This window comes from Podarcis pityusensis (assembly GCF_964106645.2).
Source record: "Podarcis pityusensis genome assembly, chromosome: 1".
Lineage (NCBI taxonomy): Eukaryota > Metazoa > Chordata > Lepidosauria > Squamata > Lacertidae > Podarcis > Podarcis pityusensis.
This window is the reverse complement of record NC_138028.1, coordinates 117,729,510-117,749,693: the sequence shown is the minus strand read 5'-3', so window position 1 is coordinate 117,749,693 and position 20,184 is coordinate 117,729,510. Positions and strand designations below refer to the sequence as shown.

General features: G+C 41.2%; 1 protein-coding gene across 2 annotated transcripts in view; it reads right to left on the bottom strand.

Annotated features, from left to right (window-relative positions):
- The window catches only part of GPR155 (G protein-coupled receptor 155), a 43,636-nt gene that overhangs the window by 13,230 nt on the left and 10,222 nt on the right, over nt 1–20,184 (bottom strand). For both annotated transcript variants that reach the window (XM_081023891.1, XM_081023890.1), the window contains exons 3-9: nt 15,141–15,540; nt 7,186–7,351; nt 5,025–5,180; nt 3,230–3,313; nt 1,907–2,027; nt 637–721; nt 452–542 (exon numbers count right to left, since the gene is read on the bottom strand). In XM_081023891.1, the coding sequence (XP_080880017.1) occupies nt 452–542; nt 637–721; nt 1,907–2,027; nt 3,230–3,313; nt 5,025–5,180; nt 7,186–7,351; nt 15,141–15,540 (1,103 nt within the window). The remainder of the gene's footprint in view (nt 1–451; nt 543–636; nt 722–1,906; nt 2,028–3,229; nt 3,314–5,024; nt 5,181–7,185; nt 7,352–15,140; nt 15,541–20,184) is intronic.

Here is a 20,184-nt window from a genome sequence, read left to right as displayed (position 1 = left end):
AGGTCAGGCTTCCTCAGCCTCAGCCCTCCAGATGTTTTGAGACTACAGTTCCCATCAACCCTGACCACTGGTCCTGCTAGCTAGGGATCATGGGAGTTGTAGGCCAAAAACCTCTGGAGGGCTGAGGTTGAGGAAGCCTAATCCAGGTCTTCCAAGCAGTCACTGTGATTCTCCTCAGGCCATACATCACTGCCCTCATTTCAATACTGCTTGAAACACTATTTGTTTGCCTGGGTAGAGGGGTGTGCCATCTGGCTGGAACATAGCTTACTGTACACAAAGATAAGAACTACATCAGTTACGACACCAACTTTTGCCTTATGGCCCTCTGTAAGGTTGGGCTGTAAGGCGCTTGGGCTGAAAGGACATCCCTCCCCTGGAAGGCAAAATTCACGAACACTGACAATGGAAGGTCAACTATTAAAAGACAGGAGCGGAAGAACCTCTATACCTGATCTTTTCCATAAAAGAATGCAGAATCAATGATGTTATCCGAGCGTTCACCAGCGATTAACAGGATTCCCACAAGAACAGCTGGGATGCTGCAATAAACAAGAAAACCCAAGATGAACCACACAGGTCATTAGCTTCTGTCTTCCTATGTATTTTCTCAGTAAAGAGCCTCTGCCAACATACCCCCAGCCAGCTATAATGATAAATCCGACAGGGATCTTTATGGCTTCTCTTCTTTTCAAAAGCAGCAGAGAGAAAGATAAGAAACCTGATAACGACAAAGTTTGAAACTTGGTTTATTTCTTTTTAAGGAAGCAGCGTTCCCCCCCGCCCCCCAGGAAAGTGGAATGCCTCATCCCCTTATAACCACAAAAGGTATTAAGAAATAAGGATACACTGTAGGAAACAGGAACATAGGAAGATGCCAAACACAAAGTAGACCACCTCGACGGCTCTGTTGGTAGAGCATGAGACTCTCAACCTCAGGGCCAGGGGTTCGAGCCCCACAATGGGCAAAAAAATCCCGCATTGCAGGGGGTTGGACTAGATGACCCTCGCAGTCCCTTCCAACTCTACAATTCTAAGATTCGATGAAAGGCAGGCCAAACTAGCAGCAACTCTCTTCAGACAGGAGTCTTCTCCTATCTAGAGATGCAGGGGACTAAGTCCCAGGATGCAAAGCTCTTTTACTGATCTAGCACAGGCTTCTAAAATATGCAACAATCCAGCTGGCTGGCATATGCAGGATAATCCAAACTAGGAAGGAAGCTGTTGTTAGCATAGCGACTAACAGAAACGAGATGCAATCCAGATCAATTCCCAGCTCAGCCACGGACTCAACTAGGTGGTTTGAGGCAAGCCACTTTCCTACTCAACGTCCAATCTGCAACATAAAAGTTAATACTGGCCCATCCTTACAGGGATGTTGTGAATATTATGATGATTCTAATGTGCGTGATGTAATTTGCACACTGAAAGCGCTATATGAATGGAAAGCATTCTGGGCACCCCGGTGACAGGGGTGAGGCTGGACACACCAGGAAAAAAAGACTGACTCGGCTTGGAAGGAAGAAAACGTACAGACCTCTATCACAAAGGCGCTATTAATTAAGAGGGGAAATACCGTAATTTTTGCTCTATAAGACTCACTTTTTCCCTCCTAAAAAGTAAGGGGAAATGTGTGTGCGTCTTATGGAGCGAATGCTGGCTGCGCAGCTATCCCAGAAGCCAGAACAGCAAGAGGGATTGCTGCTTTCGCTGCGCAGCGATCCCTCTTGCTGTTCTGGCTTCTGAGATTCAGAATATTTTTTTTCTCGTTTTCCTCCTCCAAAAACTAGGTGCGTCTTATGGTCTGGTGCGTCTTATAGCGCAAAAAATACAGTAACTTGCAAGATCACTGTAATGCACGTGGAGTTGCGTTATGGATACCCCGTATAACTGCTTTTTAGCTTACCTGTCCACAAAAAAGCACTGTAAAGCGCACTGTACAGGAAGATGAACACAAGGATTTGCAGAGTGATGCTTCTCTCTTTAATAGTGAAATTCCACATTACCATTCCAACACAGGCTACAAACTGAAAGGTAAAAATCAGGTTTATTTTTAATTCACTTTATGGGTTTGTCAGGCAATGGAAGACATCTCAGAAATTAAAATTCACGTAATTAATGAACTGACTGATTAACAGGTTAATTGTAGCTTTCCCTTTGCCCTGTTAGTTTGGGGTGGGAAGGAGAAGAGGTGGAGCGGTTTCTGTTTCCCTTCCATGGCCTATAACAGAGGTAGTATCAGAAAAGAGCTTTATTTTATTTTAGATTATACAATGCTTGTGCCAGAGAAGACATAATGTTGGAAGAGGCATGCTTGCCCCCTGTTGTCAGAAGGGGTAATGCATCTAAGACGGGGTGGGGTATCTCACCGGTGAGTATCCTAGCAGGCCAGTCTTGGCCTGCAAGGCCATTTCCCCCAAATGACATTCATCTGCCCATCAGCTGACACTACTTGCAATGGGTGGCAGGACAGGGTTTCATCCTGCATTGGCTACATGCACTGCTTCTAGCAGACAAGCACAGAAATTTGCACATTCAGCTTGAAATATTGTGAAAGAACCAAGTTTGCATATACAGTAGCACCTTGGTTTATGAACTTAATACATTCCGGAAGTCCATTCTTAAACCAAGGCGTGCTTTCCCATAGCAGCAGGGGACTCAATTTGCAAATGGAACACACTCAACAGGAAGTGAAACATGTTCTGCTTCCAAAGCAAAGTTCACAAACCAGAACACCGACTTCTGGGTTTGCAGCGTTCTTAATCCAAGTTGTTCATAAACTAAGCTGTTCTTAAACCAAGGTAATGCAATGCTTGGGGCAAGGGGAATTTCCCAACCCCGCCTTTTCATTGCAGGTGCCTCTGAAAGATTTCCCCAAGTTTCTCTCCCCAGAGTCTCATATTCTACCCAACTCTCAGGGAAAACTTTTGTTGGGATATACGCAGAAAGCTGCAGTGGAGAATTCCCCTTGCAGAAGCAACTGAATGTATCGATTTATCTCTCATTGTTCATATTCTTCCATCATGAACACAAAGCAACATACATGGGATTTCCAGGTTATCTCCTGGTTACATTAGCCAGGCCTACTTGGTTTCACTTGGATGGCTGTCTGTGGCACACGCCTTCAGATCGTCATAAGGAAACAAAACACTTCCTACTTATTATTACTTTCAAAACCATCCCTTTTACAAGAAATGTTCCATATGTTTATAGTCCACGTTATACTGACCTGAGCAATGAGTAAGTTAGTTGTAAGCATGTGAGGAAGCTGCTTGTATTTTTTACTTAGAAGAATAACACCAAGGGACCAGATCTGAAATACAGGTAAGAGAGTCAAATTCTAGTTTCTTTACAAAGAAGGGAGCACATCAAATGCATGCATGTGTTTGGTCAAAACCTGTCCCTTGTGAGAGTCAGCATTCCGATTTTTACAAGCAAGTTAATTATCAAGCCCCTTAAAAATGTTCCGTTTGCTTAACAGGCAGAAACCACCACCGACTCCAACATGCTTAGCAACCCTGTCTTGTCCACTGCACAAAAAACTTTGAATGCAGCTACAGCTAGCCCAATCAAGAGATCCAAGTTTTTCATTTTGGTTTCAAGCACAGAAGACTTCAGTCTGAAACATCAAATACCCTGAAAACAAGGATTCTGTAGATAGTGCTAGGTGCTATGCAGTTTCAATGCAGCTCCCTCTATTTTGCAGCCTTTACCAAAGGTGTCATGGGCTTTGAAGACACTCAAACTCAGGACAAAAGGGAGAAATGCGCTAAGAGGAAGGCACACTTGGCAAATCCACACTGCACCGAAACCAATGTCCCCACTGTGGAAGGACGTGTGGATCCAGAATTGGCCTCCACAGTCGCTTACGGACTCATTGCTGAAACCGCGTTCATGGAAGACAATCTTACTCGGCTACGAGTGATCGCCAAAGAAGAAGACCTCCTTCCCCCACATGAAAATATTCATGTACAGTTTTCACCCACAGGGTATAAACACATGGGCTGCATTCAACATAGCACCAAGGAGATTCCTCTCCTGAGCAAGGAAAAATTCTTGCACTGGCAGAACTCTCTCTCTCCCCACTGTAGGATGTTCTGTAGAGTTCTCCTGACCCTTCTGAGCAAGACTTGGGGGAGGGCACAGAAGGAAGTCTAGCAGGAATCCTTGGCACTGGCTTCTGCTGGCACAAGTTAGTTGGACAGAGGCCATTCCCCACCCCAGCCCCCAAATACAGACATATATATGAAAATGTAATTTGTGAAACAGTCCTCAGTCTGGAACAGCACAGCACAAGAAGTGCTCGGTTTCTTATTCATAAAACCGGAACATCCATAGATATACGTGTAAATAGGGCTACCTGTAAAAAAAAAACCATCTGACAGCGTGGGGGAGGGGGAGGGAAATCTATTAATATGTCTGGTACAGTGGTACCTCGGGTTAAGAACTTAATTCGTTCTGGAGGTCTGTTCTTAACCTGAAACTGTTCTTAACCTGAAGCACCACTTTAGCTAATGGGGCCTCCTGCTGCCGCCGCACGATTTCTGTTCTCATCCTGAAGCAAAGTTCTTAATCCGAGGTACTATTTCTGGGTTAGCGGAGTCTGTAACCTGAAGCGTCTGTAACCTGAAGCCTATGTAACCCAAGGTACCACTGTATTCTGAAGCTTTCAGGACAACCGCTTTTGCCCTGTACGGTCTTATACAATTCCAAGACTGTTTGCCATTATCACAAGCTTGTTAACGTTACAGGTAACCTTTTAACAAGAAGGGTTAGAATTTCACATAGCCCAGATTGTCAGCTTCTATTAACCTGCAAGTCTTCCAGCAACTGGCTAGGGTAGAAACTGAAAACCCAACACCATGCATGTTTACTTGGAATTAAGCACGCTGTGTTCAATGGCAATTACTTCCAAGTAAGCATGCTCAGGTTTACACTGTCAGGCTTACATGTTTGAACATGCATGTTTACATGCTTCATTCCTCGCCCCCTCCCCAATGCAGTTTCGAAAATTTAAAACTCACCAAAGAGACAAGGCTGACAATACTAATATCAAAGCTAACGTTTTGGATTGCAGATGCCAGTCTAGTGGGATCCATAGACGGGATGGTTAACAGCCAGGCAGAAACATACATGATAGGGGCAGAGACAAAAGTGCTGATCACCATACCAGACGTTATCTGCAATCAGAAATTAAGGTGACAACAAGGACATATGACTTCAACTGCAGATCAGGAGAGGAATATAAATGGGTGAAAACACAACTTTAATGATGTGTGAGCTTTGTGGATCAACATCATCTGATGCGATTTATAAATGGAAAGTATTCAGCAAGTAAAAGCCCGCAACACCATTTTAATAATTAATAATCAAAATCTTAATATCAAATTTGTATTCCACCCTTCAATCTAAAGGTTTCCAAGGGAAATATGCAATATTAAAATACACAGCTTAGTACAAGAACCATAAAACAAACAATATACAGTGGAACCTCAGTTTTCCAGCGTCTCAGAAGCTGAACACCCAGAAGTAATTGCTTTCATTTTTGAACGTGCCTCGGAAGTCAAATGGCTTCTGAGGCGCGTTTTTCATTTTCCCCCCCATTGACTTTGCAGCCAGCCCACTGATCCTCGGTTTTCAAATGTTTCGGAAGTTGAACAGTCTTCCAGAACAGATCACGTTCAGAAACAGAGGTTCCATTGTACAAAACATCAAGAATGGAGAAATTTAGACAATCTATAGCATAACCCTCTTGCTTCAACCAAATCCAATGCAATCCGTAATGCATAATCCACAAATGGGTTAAAGATGCATGTATGAAAAGGTTGAAGACCATTGGAGTAATATTTTATTATTTGTTTCATAAAATTTATATACTGATTACTCTTGATTCTAAAAACAACCACCAATACCCCTTATTATAAAAAAAAACCCAACACCTTTACCTTTGCAAAAAGGTAAAACAGTAAAATCGAGAAAAATTCACAACCATGCTTTAAAATGTACAAAAGTTAAAATACTAAAACTTGTTAAGCATCTGTGCAAGATTTTCTAAACAAGGATGTTTTCAGCAGGTGCCGAAAATAGTCCAATGATGGCGCCTGGTTTGATATCAATGGGCAGTGAGTTCCAAAGGGCAGGTGCTGCCACAATGAAAGGTGGAGTTCTTACAAATGTGGAACGGGGTATTACGAGGCACCTGTATTAGTGCAAATTCCACTGATCGAAGCGGTCGAGTAGGCACATGTGGGGAAAGGAAATCTCACAGATAAACTGGTCCAAAGTTGCTAAGGGCTTTATATGCCAATAGTAATACCTTGAACTTATTTTTAAGGTGTTTCAGGCTGTTTATATTGATAATTTCATGTAGACGTTTTACTACAATCAAGTGGTATTTAAAGTTTGTTAAATAAATAATAATAAAACTTAACCAGTTAAGTGACCCTTGAACGTCTGCAAAAAGCCAGAAGAAGTAGAAATAACCAGTAATGTTTCATTACTATAAACAAAACAGATTACTGTGTATGTGAGCCAAAATCTGACACATAACTAAATGTTCTTAGGCACACTGAAATCAATAGGCACAAGTGTATATTGCATTATTATTAATTGTGACCCTTAATCTCTGAGCAGGGTTAAGAAGCCAGGAATGCTTGCATAAGAAAAAACTGTTGGGAGTAACTGGACACGAGAAGGTGTTAATTTTCTTTGTGAGCATAAACCACCCCATGAATGAGCTAATTGCGGGTGCGGTGACAGCCAACCCAGTTGCCATGGTAACAGCCCAGTGCCCTGACTCTATCTGTGATTAATGCATGTCTGCTCAGCGCTGTGTCTCTGTAAGTCAGTTAGCTGGTTGTCACTTGTCCAATGTTACGTCTTGAATTTCTGAACTTATATAGAGCAATTGATATACTTTGTACTTGCGTGTATCTGTAAATATCTGTATCTGCAAAAGCCTAGAGTCTGTATCTATATCTATATCTACATCTACATCCAGAACTGTTTTACTGAGCCTTATCTTCTGCAACAGTAACCTATCTAAGCCTTTCTCAGCTTCTGTGTGATGACTGGTACTGGGAGCAACCACTACTGTGTGGATATCTCACCTGAGATTCCCAACAAAATCAATTTTTAGGTCTGCCCTAAGTTTACATTTGTTCACTAAATGTTCGGGAGACATACAATTTCAACCTCCATGTTGAACTGAGTTGCAAATATAGCTACACCAGGAGCTGATGGAAAGACACCATACAGAAATGCGTAGTTTGATAAACTGGTGTGGTTGACCACGCTGTCGCTCTTGTCGAACAGTTCCACCATTTCCCTGCATAGAAGTGGCATCAACAGCCTACAAAAAAGAAGGGGAAAAGGAAACACAAATTACCCAGCGCCAATCTTAATATTTTCTAGCCTCAAAATGCAGCCGTAAGGAATACTGGAATGAAACAGCAGGAAAAGACAAAGACAATCTTTTGAACACATTACTCGCCACAATTCAGTGCAAAGTTTCTAAACACTCTTAACACCCACTGAGACTTAAGTGTCATGCTGGAAGGACATATAGGAATTCTGCTTTAAATTTTGCCTGTGTGTTTTAAGTAGTCATGCTTGTGAAAATATTAATCAGATGATTCATCAGCTGCAGCTTAAGATGTAGATGTTGAGTCACCTACAGAGTGATCTCCAAGTGACCCTCCAAGTGCAGAAGGAACCCCGTAAGGGGCTCCGGAGCACGGAGGGGGGTTGCGGCGCTGTGAGCTGTTTCACAGCCTGAGGAGCGAAGCCGCGCTGCTACTGTCGGTGAGCGCTGATCCCTTTTCCTGCTAAATTACGGATCCGGACGAAAAAGCAACTAACTTGTGAGTAAAAGACTGAATCACTTGAATTTGAGACCTTAAAAGGGAAACTTAAATTGGCTTGAACTTGGCTGAGAGCGGAGAGACGTGGAAGCAGGAAGTCCGTCTTCCGCAGCCATTGAACTTGAAAAAAAGCAATCAGCTGGAGGAGTGGAGGCTGAAAGAAAGAGACTCTAAGTTTTACAGATCTAAGCATCTATTTGAACTTGCATCTTAAAGTAAAGACTTTAAGTTAAAGATTTGGGATTTCTATTTGCACTTGACTTTCCTCCTCTTATTGGATTACAAATTAGAAGGTGAAACCCAGAGTCAGGAGCTGCCTGAGTACTAAGGGAGCTGTCAGTACTGCAGATTTGGATACTGTATATTGGAACTTGAAACAATCTGAGGGTATTGAGACCTTTTAAATTTGAAACATTCTTTTTGGAGATAAATAAGCACTGTCTGCAACAAAGTGACCATTTATAAACTCTGCTAAACATTTGTATTTGAAGGTTCTTGGACATTAAATTAGACTCTGAAAGACAGATTAAGCTCCCTCTAGAGGATTGGATTATAACAGTGATTTTACATACACTTTTTACTTTCGATTCCCTTGCTGTTTGCTTGCTCTGGACCTTTCCATTCCCATGGGAACAACTCAGTGTGACCTTGACTGACAGATAACGTTGGAATGAGTGGCACAAGAAAAAGAGGGAGAGCTAAACAAACAACTCTAACAACTCTAACCTCAGCCTCACAGACACGCAGATCATCTGTGCCTACTTTGCCCTCAGAAGTGGAGGGAGAGGGCGAAGCGGAGCAGTTACAACTGGAAGATATGGCCTCAGGAGCATCTGTTTCTGTACTAGACAAAATTTTTGAAAAATTGGAAGCTTTGGACAAGAAAGCAGATGCGCAATCAGCAAAGATTGATAAAAACACAGAATGTCTAAATAAATTAACCACACAAGTGGTACAGAATGCACAAGCAATTGGACAGCTAACGGAGGCCTCAGCAGAAAATCGGAAATTGACTGAGGACACCAAACAAAGATTTGAAAATTTAGAGCAAGAGGTAAGACCACTCACTAAACAAGTCGGGGAACACCAGATTTATCTCTCGATGATAGAACTGCGAAACCGTGAGAACAACTTAAGGATTAGATCACTACAAGAGGCAGAAGAAGGACATCTAACTGAGTTTTTGACCAAAGAATTCTCCAAGTTCTGGAACTTGGAAGAAAAGGACTTTAAAATTGTGTCAGCTTTCAGACTTGGAAGATTTATAAAGAAGGAGAGGCCCAGAGACTGTTTGATAACATTGAGATCAAAGGAGGAAAGGGATAAGATTTTGGGACTACACTTTGTAAAATCACTGGAGGTGTTGGATAGAAGAATTGAAATTTATAAAGATATCCCAAGACTACTGCTTGATCTTAGAGCCGCCTATTCTGAACTTGTTAAACTACTAAGGAGCAACGCAATTCCATTCAGGTGGGAATTTCCCCAAGGATTATCTTTTACCTTTAGAGGGAGAAAGGTCAAAGTGAGAACACTGGAAGAGAGAGACAAATTCCTGTCTACATACGGAGAGGACCTTCAAAAAAGAATTGAACTACCTTCTGGGCCTGAGGCAACGCCAGTACCAACATCAGCATCTGTGGAACCTGAAGACCCTGAGAAGATACCACCCCTTGAAAAATAACCAGATAGTTCAGGATGTCTCTGCAACTGTTGAGCTGGAATATTAATGGTTGTAACATTCCGGAAAAAAGGAAGAAAATATTTCATATATTAAAAAAAGAACAATTGGACATTATTTGTTTACAAGAAACACATGTGACGAGGCTCCACAGAAAAGTGTTAATAAATAAAAGATTGGGCCAGGAATTTGTATCTTCGGACAAAGTTAAGAAGAGAGGCGTGGTGATATATGCAAAAGAGAGCCTGTCACCTAAATTCCTATTTAAAGATGAACATGGAAGAATTTTGGCTATTGAGATACAATATCAAGGAGAGAAACTGCTGATATTAGGAATTTATGCACCTAATGAAGGGAAATCGGAATTTTACAAGAAGTTGCAGGAGACAATGCTGGACTATCTAGACTACAACAACATCATAATGATGGGAGATATGAATGGGGTCGTATCAACTAACATGGACAAGTCACAAAGTCAAAATGTTACAAAAGACGGCAGACTACCTAAAACCTTTTTTGAAATGATTGACAATATGGATTTGATTGATATTTGGAGGACAAAGAACCCACTAGGAAGAGAGGGAACATTCTTTTCTGAAGCCCAACTGACCTGGACAAGAATCGACCAAATATGGATTTCTAGAGGCCTGGCACCTAAGGTCAGAAAAGTGGAAATCTGCCCAAAGACCTGCTCCGACCACAATGCAGTAAAGATGGATATGACACTATTACCAACTGGATCCTTTAGATGGAAGATGAATGACAATTTGTTTAGAGATCAGGAAATTACCAAGAAGGCCCAAAAAGTTTTGAAGGACTATTTTGAGATAAACATGAATAATATGGTGGAAAAAAGAATAATCTGGGACGCAAGCAAAGCTGTAATGAGGGGATTCTTGATACAACAGAATGCAGTGAAGAAAAGAACACAAAATGAGAAAAAAGATAAGATCTTGGATAAAATAAAAGAATTAGAGAAGAAATTAAGAGTGAATCCGAAGTCACAGCCAACTCTGAGAGAAATTAAACTTTATCAAACACAATATTCTAAATTGATAAATCAGGAAATTGAATGGAAGGTTAAATTAATGAAACAAAAAACGTTTGAGTCGGCGAATAAATGTGGAAAACTGCTAGCTTGGCAGTTGAAGAGAAGACAAAGATTAAATACTGTTACAAACTTAGAGGTTGATGGAAAAAACATCCAGAATCCAGTGGACATTAGAAAGTGTTTCCAGAGATACTTCAAAAAATTATACACCCAAGGGCCGCAAGATGATGTTGAGATTAAACAATTTTTGGTAAAAAACGGACTATCTAAATTGTCACAAGAAAATAGGACAATCCTGAATTCTAAAATAACACGACAGGAGATCGAACAAGCTATCCAGAACATGCAACTTGGCAAATCTCCAGGACCAGATGGGCTGACCTCCAAGTACTATAAGACATTGAAAGACTATTTGATACAACCTTTGATGGAGGTCAGCAATGAAATTATGGAGGGGAGGAGGGCACCGGAGTCGTGGAAGGAAGCGTTTATCACATTAATACCAAAGTCGGAAGCTGAAAAGACACAACTTAAGAACTACCGTCCCATCTCTCTTTTAAATGTGGATTACAAAATATTTGCAGACATTTTGGCAAATAGATTTAAAAAAGTTTTAAATGAAGTAATTCATAAGGACCAGGCTGGCTTTCTCCCAGGAAGACATCTGTTTGCTAATACAAGGAACATTATTGATATTTTGGAACTTTTGCAAACAGACATAAATACAAAAGCAGTTTTAATTTTTATAGATGCGGAGAAGGCCTTTGACAATATCTCCTGGAAATTTATGATGGGAAATTTAAAAGAGAGGGGAGTGGGACGGGGTTTTGAGAATGGGATTGAGGCGATATATTCAGAACAGAAAGCTAAACTGATAGTTAATAATGTGGTTACAGAAGAGTTTAAAATTGAAAAAGGGACACGACAAGGTTGCCCTATTTCCCCTTTGTTATTTATTTCGGTTCTGGAAGTGCTATTGAACATGATTAGAAGGGATCGGTTGGTGGAAGGAATTCAGGTCGGTCAGAAACAATATAAATTAAAAGCTTTCGCAGATGACCTGGTTTTGACCTTGCAGAAGCCAGAGCCCAGTACGAAAAGAGTATTACAACTGATTAATGACTTTGGTCGGGTGGCTGGATTTAAATTAAATAAACAGAAAACTAAGGTTTTGGGGAAAAACTTGACTAATACAGAGTCAGAACGGTTTCAGAATGAGACGGAACTTAATGTGGTTAAAAAAGTAAAATACCTAGGGGTAAACATAACAGCAAAAAATCTAAGTCTATTTAAGGACAATTATGAAAAATGTTGGACAGAAATTAAGAGAGACTTAGATAGTTGGTCAAAATTGAAACTTTCTTTGTTAGGCCGAATTGCTGCTATCAAGATGAATGTATTGCCAAGGATGTTATTCTTATTTCAAACACTTCAGGTTTTGGACAAAACGGAGTGCTTTCAGAAGTGGCAGAGAGACATTTCTAAGTTTGTCTGGCAGGGCAAAAAGCCCAGAATTAAGTTTAAGATATTAACCGATGCAAAACAAAGAGGGGGCTTTGCCCTGCCAGACTTAAAGTTGTATTATGAAGCCGCAGCGTTCTGCTGGCTAAAAGACTGGCTACTTCTTGAAGACACTGATGTGTTAGATTTGGAAGGGTTTAACAATACCTTTGGATGGCATGCATATTTATGGTATGACAAGGTTAAAGCAAACAAGGCCTTTAAGAACCATATTGTCAGAAAATCATTGTTTAATGTCTGGACAAAATATAAAGACTTGCTGGAAAATAAAACACCAAGGTGGCTTTCACCTTTGGAAGCCAAGGCCCGAAAAAGACCCAATATGGAGGCTAAATGGCCAAAATATTGGGAAATACTAGAAAAGGATGGAGACAATTGGAAATTGCAGAGTCTGGAGAAAATGAAAGACAAAGTGCGAGATTGGTTACATTACGCTCAGATTAAAGAAGTTTTTAAAAATGATAAGAAACTAGGGTTCCAGGTGGAGAAATCGAAATTAGAAACAGAATTGTTAGAACCAAAGATTAAGGTACTTTCAAGGATGTATAACTTGCTGTTGAAATGGAATACACAAGACGAAACGGTTAAATCGGCTATGATAAGGTGGGCACAGGACATTGGGCATAATATCATGTTTGAGGACTGGGAGAGGTTGTGGAGTAATGGATTGAAATTTACTGCATGTAACGCCTTGAAAGAAAATGTAATGAAAATGATTTATAGATGGTATATGACCCCAGTCAAACTTGCTAAAATTTACCACCTGTCTGATAATAAGTGTTGGAAATGCAAAGAGTGTGAGGGAACGTTCTTCCACCTCTGGTGGACTTGCCCTAAAGTGAAGGCGTTCTGGGAAATGATTTATAATGAACTGAAAAAGGTATTTAAATATACCTTCACTAAGAAACCAGAGGCTTTCCTTCTGGGTATTGTCGGCCAAGGGGTGGCAAAGAAGGACCAGACATTTTTTATGTATGCAACAACAGCAGCAAGGATACTACTCGCAAAACATTGGAAAATTCAAGATCTACCCACACTGGAAGAATGGCAGATACAACTGATAGACTACATGGAACTGGCTGAAATGACCGGCAGAATCCGTGACCTGGGAGAAGAGAGGATTGAGGAGGACTGGAAGAAATTTAAGAACTATTTACAAAAGTATTGCAATTTGAGTGAATGTTAAATAAGATGCTAGATCAAAATAACTGAGCACCACTAAATTTAGAAGTTTTTAAGAAAATAAGTAAGACTGTGAAATTTAGCTTATTCTGAGAATTATAAGATTAGGAAATATAGAAGGGATATAAGAATTTAAATAAGATGATAAATTGCTGACAAAATGTTTCAACGATGAAAATGGGAGCGGGAGATGTGAGGAAGTCCAAAGAAAATGTGAAAATATGTTAAGATCAATGTTACATTGTTTATCATGCTTATTTTTATTGTAAAATTTAATAAATTGCTTTAAAAAAAAAAAAGATGTAGATGTTGAGTCACCTACAGAGTGATCTCCTTAATTACAGTTTATGGATGCTTGATGAATTCAATCATTTTGCCACTTCCTCCTTTAGCACCTCCACTGCTCCAGAAGGTTGGGGGACCTTACACAACCATGTTGGAGGAAGTGCTGGAAGAAGGTTGGCCAAGAAGTCACTCTCCCCACCCTTCCGTCCACAGGATCCCTCTCTACTGGATCAAAAGCTCTCTGTAGATTGAAGGAATCTTTTCATTAGCAGAAGGCAAAGTATAGATACAACCCAATGGGTATAAGAATTGTTCCCCAAACAGCCTAATATGTATTTTTTTTAAATGATATTTATTGAAAATTTTAGAATTACAAAAGAAAACAAAGAAGAAAAAAAAGAAAGAAAAAACAGAGAAAAGACAAACCACAATCCAACAATACAGATTAATAAAAATCAAGATCAAAAAATAACACAACACAATTAAAAAACAAAAATATGTCACAAACATTTAAAAACAAATCCAATATTCTCAACTCTTTAACTGTCATTACCTTCTTTCTTTGACCTCCTCCTCCTCCTCCCTTTTTTGTATCCTAGTTGTTAATTGTCGCAGCAAATCCTTTCCATATTTCATAATATTCTGTCATTACTTTACCTTAATCTATTTTAATCTTAACTTACTATGAAAACCTTAAAACTTAAATCTTATTTTTACCAATTTCTCATGACCATAATATTCTTACATAATTCTTTAAACATTTTTACTAGAGCCAAATAATTTCATTTCAACATCTTTCTAACATTCATCAATTTTATAAAACAATCATAATAAAAAAAAAAGAATAACAATCCAATCTTCATCCAGCGTCTCTTCCTCCTGGACCCGGGTTTTGTCAGTCCTTTCTATCCCATCAATCTGGTGCATTAACCTGGTAACCTTATGTCCGAGGCCCTTAAGTCCCTTCCATGTCCCTTCCGCAGCTCTTCTTCATATTTATAGCTGTATTTTCCTTTGTCTCCTAGTTCCTTCACTCTTGGGAACTCCAGCTTGAGAATGCTTTTGACCCTTCTCGACAAATCAGCCCCTTTTCCATAGTCCACACTAAGCTCCATGTGGTATTTAAGAACATGTTTCAAAGTCCCTCCAAAATTGAGAGCCCCCACAACCCTAAACATCTCACGGCCCATTGCCAGACTTGAAAAGTCCAAACCTCCCTGCATAGGGGGGGTCTATCCAACCCCCCATTTCCAAGCCAAACCAAGCTTTATCTTTCCAAATCTGGCTTTTTCCAAGTTCATTTGTCAAGTCCAAGAATTCATGTTCCTGCTGGGCCGCAACTCCCTCCATCTCTGGCGCCCAAGATTCAGCAACATCCTCTTCCCTAATCTCAAACAGCCTAATATGTAGTCCCAAAATGCTAACAGTTAACAGGAAAAATAAATGTTGGAGACCATTCCTGCACCAATTTCATACCGCTTCTATCCTATGAGAGTAGCTATGCACACAATACTGAAAGTAATAGAAACACAAATGATTGAGAGGGAATCAGACTTACAGTTTAGCTGTGATGAGAAGAATCAGTGCAACAAATGTACCCTTTGTCAGCTTCTTTATTTGGCCCACCATTGTGAGGCCCAGATAAAAGAGTGCCGAGCCAGAAAACGAGCTGCCAAGTCCATCAAAGAAGTTTTCCAAATATTCAGGAATTTTTTGCTTTAGAATGAAGTTTGAGCCAATTCCTATGAAGACCATGAACACAATTGGGTTCTGCAGCACTCGAAGAAGCCCAAGTCCCACAATCTTGATTTTGCTGTGAGAGAGATTTTGATTGTCTCGCGATTTCTGGATTTCACAGAAGATAAATCCTAAGGGATTTAGCATCATAAGAGATATTGGTGCAACCAGGTAAATGTACTGGAGATATTCTGGATATGTTGTTTGATATAAAGCTTCAACTACAAGAGAGAGATGGAAAAAGAATTAGTGACAAGGATTTTAATGGAAATGTTTACACCCACACACATCACTCTATTCTTAAATATATGCAGTTTTTGAAAGTCACATGGGCCCAGATCCAAAGATTTTAATCCACAATCTACTGTTCATGCAGGAGAGCTCTCTTAGGCAAGCAAGCAAGCAAGCAAGCAAGCAAGCAATCACTATATGTGTGTTATATGCATATATGTGTGTGTGTGTGTGTGTGTGTGTGTGAGAGAGAGAGAGAGAGAGAGACAGACACAATATGAAGTTGGTGGTTTTATCTTGCACAGCAACTTCAAAAAGTTATTTCGACTGCGCGATTAAAGAAATCAGTTGATTTAACTGCTTGACTAAAATTGACACAATTAACCAACTGATTTAAATGTGCATTAGTAAAGATAGTTCTGAAACAAAAACAACAACACAGAGTTTATTTTTAGGTGAAGGGAAAAAAAGTGTTGACAACACTGAATGGCTTAATATCTTTCCATACTGGATTGCTCTTCTGGTAAACTTTGCTCAGATCCTGAAGATTGTATGCAGCTAAGTCTAGTGTTAGAAATCCCCCAGGCACCAGGCGAGTTTTGCGACTGGCGTGGGTCTAATTGTGACAACATGTTGCTCTCTAGATGCAGATGCCAGGCTGGCAACTGCCATATCTATCTGGCTGGCCCCTCCAGCTTTCTGAAGCAGGCAAGCAGAAGAGATTATTGATTGCATTTCTATCCCTTCCTTTTCTCCAAGAAATACATGGTTCACACACACACACACACACACACACACACACACACACACCCCGGCTTGGTTAATCCCTACAACGACCCTGTGAGGTAGGTTAAGAGGCTGTGCCTGGCCCAAGGTCACCCAGTGAGCTTCATGGTTTAGAGCGGATTTGAACTCGGGTCCGAGTCCAGCAGTCTACACTACCCTGGCTTCCTAGAGTACTTCTGCTTATGGGGCAGCTAATATGAATTTAGGTGAATAAATATGGGGAAAGCAAAATGTCACTTAAGAGAAGGATCTGAAATATTTGCCTTGAAGCATGGATTTGTTTTATTCTAGATTGTTTCAAGGTGTTGTAAACCACTTTGAGATTTCCCCCCCTTTATAATAATAACAACCACTTTCACTGGGCGGTGGGGATGGCGCCTCGACTTTCCTTTATGGCGAACATAACCCTGGTTTAAGGGGGCCATTTGGCAATTAGCTTATATATCTGAGTTTCTAACATTGACTAAGTCCTACTCAGAGCGGAGCAACTGAAATTAATGAAGCTAGGGTGCACAATGAACTTCAACGAGTCTATTCTGACTAGGACAAGAATCAAAGAGTTGGAAGGGACCACGAGGGTCATCCAGTCCAACCTCCTGCAATGCAGGAATATTTTGCCCAATGTGGGGCTTGAAACCATGACCCTAAGTTTAGAGAGTCTAATAGATTTGGGTACTGCCCCCTGAACTTTGAAAAACAACCCAGCACTCCCATTAACGTGCTCCCATTAGGTCTGCCCTCATTCCATTGTTGAAACAGCATTACCATTGAGCTACACTCAGGATAGTAACAACAACAACAACAACAACAACAACAATTTATTACCCAGCCCACTTGGCTGGGTTTCCCCATCCACTCTGGGCGGCTCCTAACAGAATATTAAAAACATGATAAAACATCAAACATTAAAAGCTTCCCTAAACAGGGCTGCCTTCAGATGTCTTCTAAAAGTCAAATAGTTGTTTATTTCCTTGACATCTGATGGGAGGGCATTCCACAGGGTGGGCGTCACTACCAAGAAGGCCCTCTGCCTGGTTCCCTGCCACCTCACTTCTCGTAGTGAGGGAACCGCCAGAAGGGTCTTGGAGCTGGCCCTCAGTGTCTGGGCTGAGCAATGGGCGTGGAGGTACACTGGGCCAAGGCCATTTAGGGCTTTACAGGTCAGCACCAACACTTTGAATTGTGCTCAGAAAAGTACTGGGAGCCAATGTAGGTCTTTCAGGACCTGTGTTATATGGTCTCAGCGGCCACTGCCAGTCACCAGTATAGCTGCAAGTAGTCCAGTAGTCCAAGCAGGAATAAAATACCAAGCGTTGGACTGCATCCCTCCCATCGCCATGAACAAATAGTCACAATCTAATAGAATGCTTTCCGATACAAAATGCCCGGTACAAAATACCTGCAGAGACTCCTGCCTCCTGCATGTGTGAGTGCCATCTTTCAGACTTAGGTCCATCCAAATCTGGGACACATCAATAGGGCCCTGATCTTTAAACCAGATGCCTGAAGCTACTGCTAAGCTTTAAGGAAATGGCCACTTGGCTTCTGTCAACCACATCTTCTTTATGCACCCATCTGTACCTTCAAGAGTGCTACGGGACTGTAAAGAGATTGGCAACTGAAAAGTCCTAGAAATTTTGCTGCCTTAGCTAACTATTCACAACCCTGTTTAATCTACGGGCAGAGTTCAAGCGTTTGCTGCTAGCATATTAACCTGTGACTCTGTTGTGGGTCCTTATCTGCAGGGATTATGTGGCGACAATAAAAGATCCCAGGCAGTTATTCTGGTGACATTAAGCGCTTGCAGGAAAGAGCTTTGCAGAACGCCTGTTAAAACGCTACAGGTGCTATTCCAAAGCTGGTGCAAGGTTAACTGCAAAACAACAGCAGAAGAAGTAATAATAATATAAAAGACAGTATGAAGCACACACCGAGTCTGAGATGAAATGTGAACTAGGGAGCCCAGTTACACAGCATAGAGATTTGTGATAGACTGTGGTATCAGCTGCTATTCAAACACACAAAGAGAAGTGGTAAAGCTTCACCTTGAACTAGTTGAGAGTAAGGGAAGCCTTGGGCTAAATAAATATAGCCTGGCCCTTTTAAGGTACCACCTTAGAAGCATAGGAGATGAGCAAAGGGCATCTATGGTAACAGAACATGCTAGCAAGCCACATTATGGCATGAAGATGACAAGCGTCGGCCCAGAAACCCTCGCTGCTTTCGCACAAAGGTCCTTCAGGAATACATGAGGCTGAAAGCATTGACAGAAAGCAAAGTGCACCCCCCCTCTAGCCAAAACCTAAATAACATTTTTTACGGTGTCACTGAACTGCAACTGAACACTCAATGTAGCTCACAAAATATTTAAAGGAAACAATGCAAACATATTAAAACTGTACTGGGGCAGGGGGCGTCAAAAATTCCTGAAAGCAACAACAGATCAGCAGCATGCCTCCCCAAGCAGGAAGTAATTTACACAAATGTGACCCTACCACAGAGAAGGCTGTAACATAAACGCCAAGGCCACTCCCTCAAGCTGCCACTGTTTTATATGAGAGAGGACATTTCTATAGGAGAGTCCTATAGAGACATAAAGATTGTGCCTGAAAACTACCCAGCAGTCCATGAAGCTTTTCTAGCTATCACAACAGCTTGCCATCTACATTTTACACTCCTGTATAGAGAAAAGAAGGCGTATGCAACTTAAAATCATTTGCATGCATGCGCTTAATTAGTTGCAAGGTGGTATTTTGAGTGCAAAAGTCAAGTTGTCACCTAATTTAGATTTGGGGTGAATGCCCTGATACAGTCAAATGTAAAGAGGAAGGAAGGAGAAGCAGCAATGGCAAAGCAGAGACTTGGTGTCTTTGTGAGAGCCAGTGTGGTGTAGTGGTTAAGAGCAGTGGACTCGTAATCTGGGGAACCGGGTTTGCGTCTCTGCTCCTCCACATGCAGCTGCTGGGTGACCTTGGGCCAGTCACACTTCTCTGAAGTCTCTCAGCCCCACTCACCTCACAGAGTGTTTGTTGTGGGGGAGGAAGGGAAAGGAGAATGTTAGCCGCTTTGAGACTCCTTCGGGTAGTGATAAAGCGGGATATCAAATCCAAATCCAAACTCTTATCCCTCTTTGCAAACACAGGGAGAAAATCCCAGGTGCTCCCCTATTTGGTAGAAGAAATCCAGAAAAGGAAGCCACAGGGATTCAAACCGGACTTATGTGTGTAGCAACAGGTTTCATATCTTACAAGTCGTCTGCATATTCTCAAACTTGACACAAACAACTTCACTGGGAATTTTTGGAGAAGAGGTCAGGCCCTATATGCAAAAAACCCCTCACCTGTCTTGAAAAAACTCCCAGCTGTATTGGATTTCTAAAATACTCAAAACTCCATTTCCCCTCAGAAAGTCGCATGCTCCATTTTGTTTACAATTTCTCCACTCAGCATAATTAGAATTACTCATGGTATGTGGTGCTTAAAGGATACCTAACTAATGTTTAACTATGTCCTGTTAAGTCCCTTTTAATGATGGGAGTCAAAAACCACCGGGATTTGCAGAGCCAATATTTTTTGCCGCATTGCGCCATTCAAGGACTCTCAGGTTACCTCTCCCAGCTGAGAAGCATGATCTCTTAAAACAGATTAGCTGTTATATGCTCCTAAATCAGGGTGGGGCAGAGAGAGAACATGAGAACCTAAAACATCCCCCCCCCCCCACATGGGCCACTTGAAAATTGCAGAGGGGTATTAGCAGAGCACAGAATGAGCTGCTTTTCTTCTACAACACTGCCGTTGTCAAAACCAGCACCGTGTTATGAGAGTCACAGAGGGGGCTCGTTCTTAGCT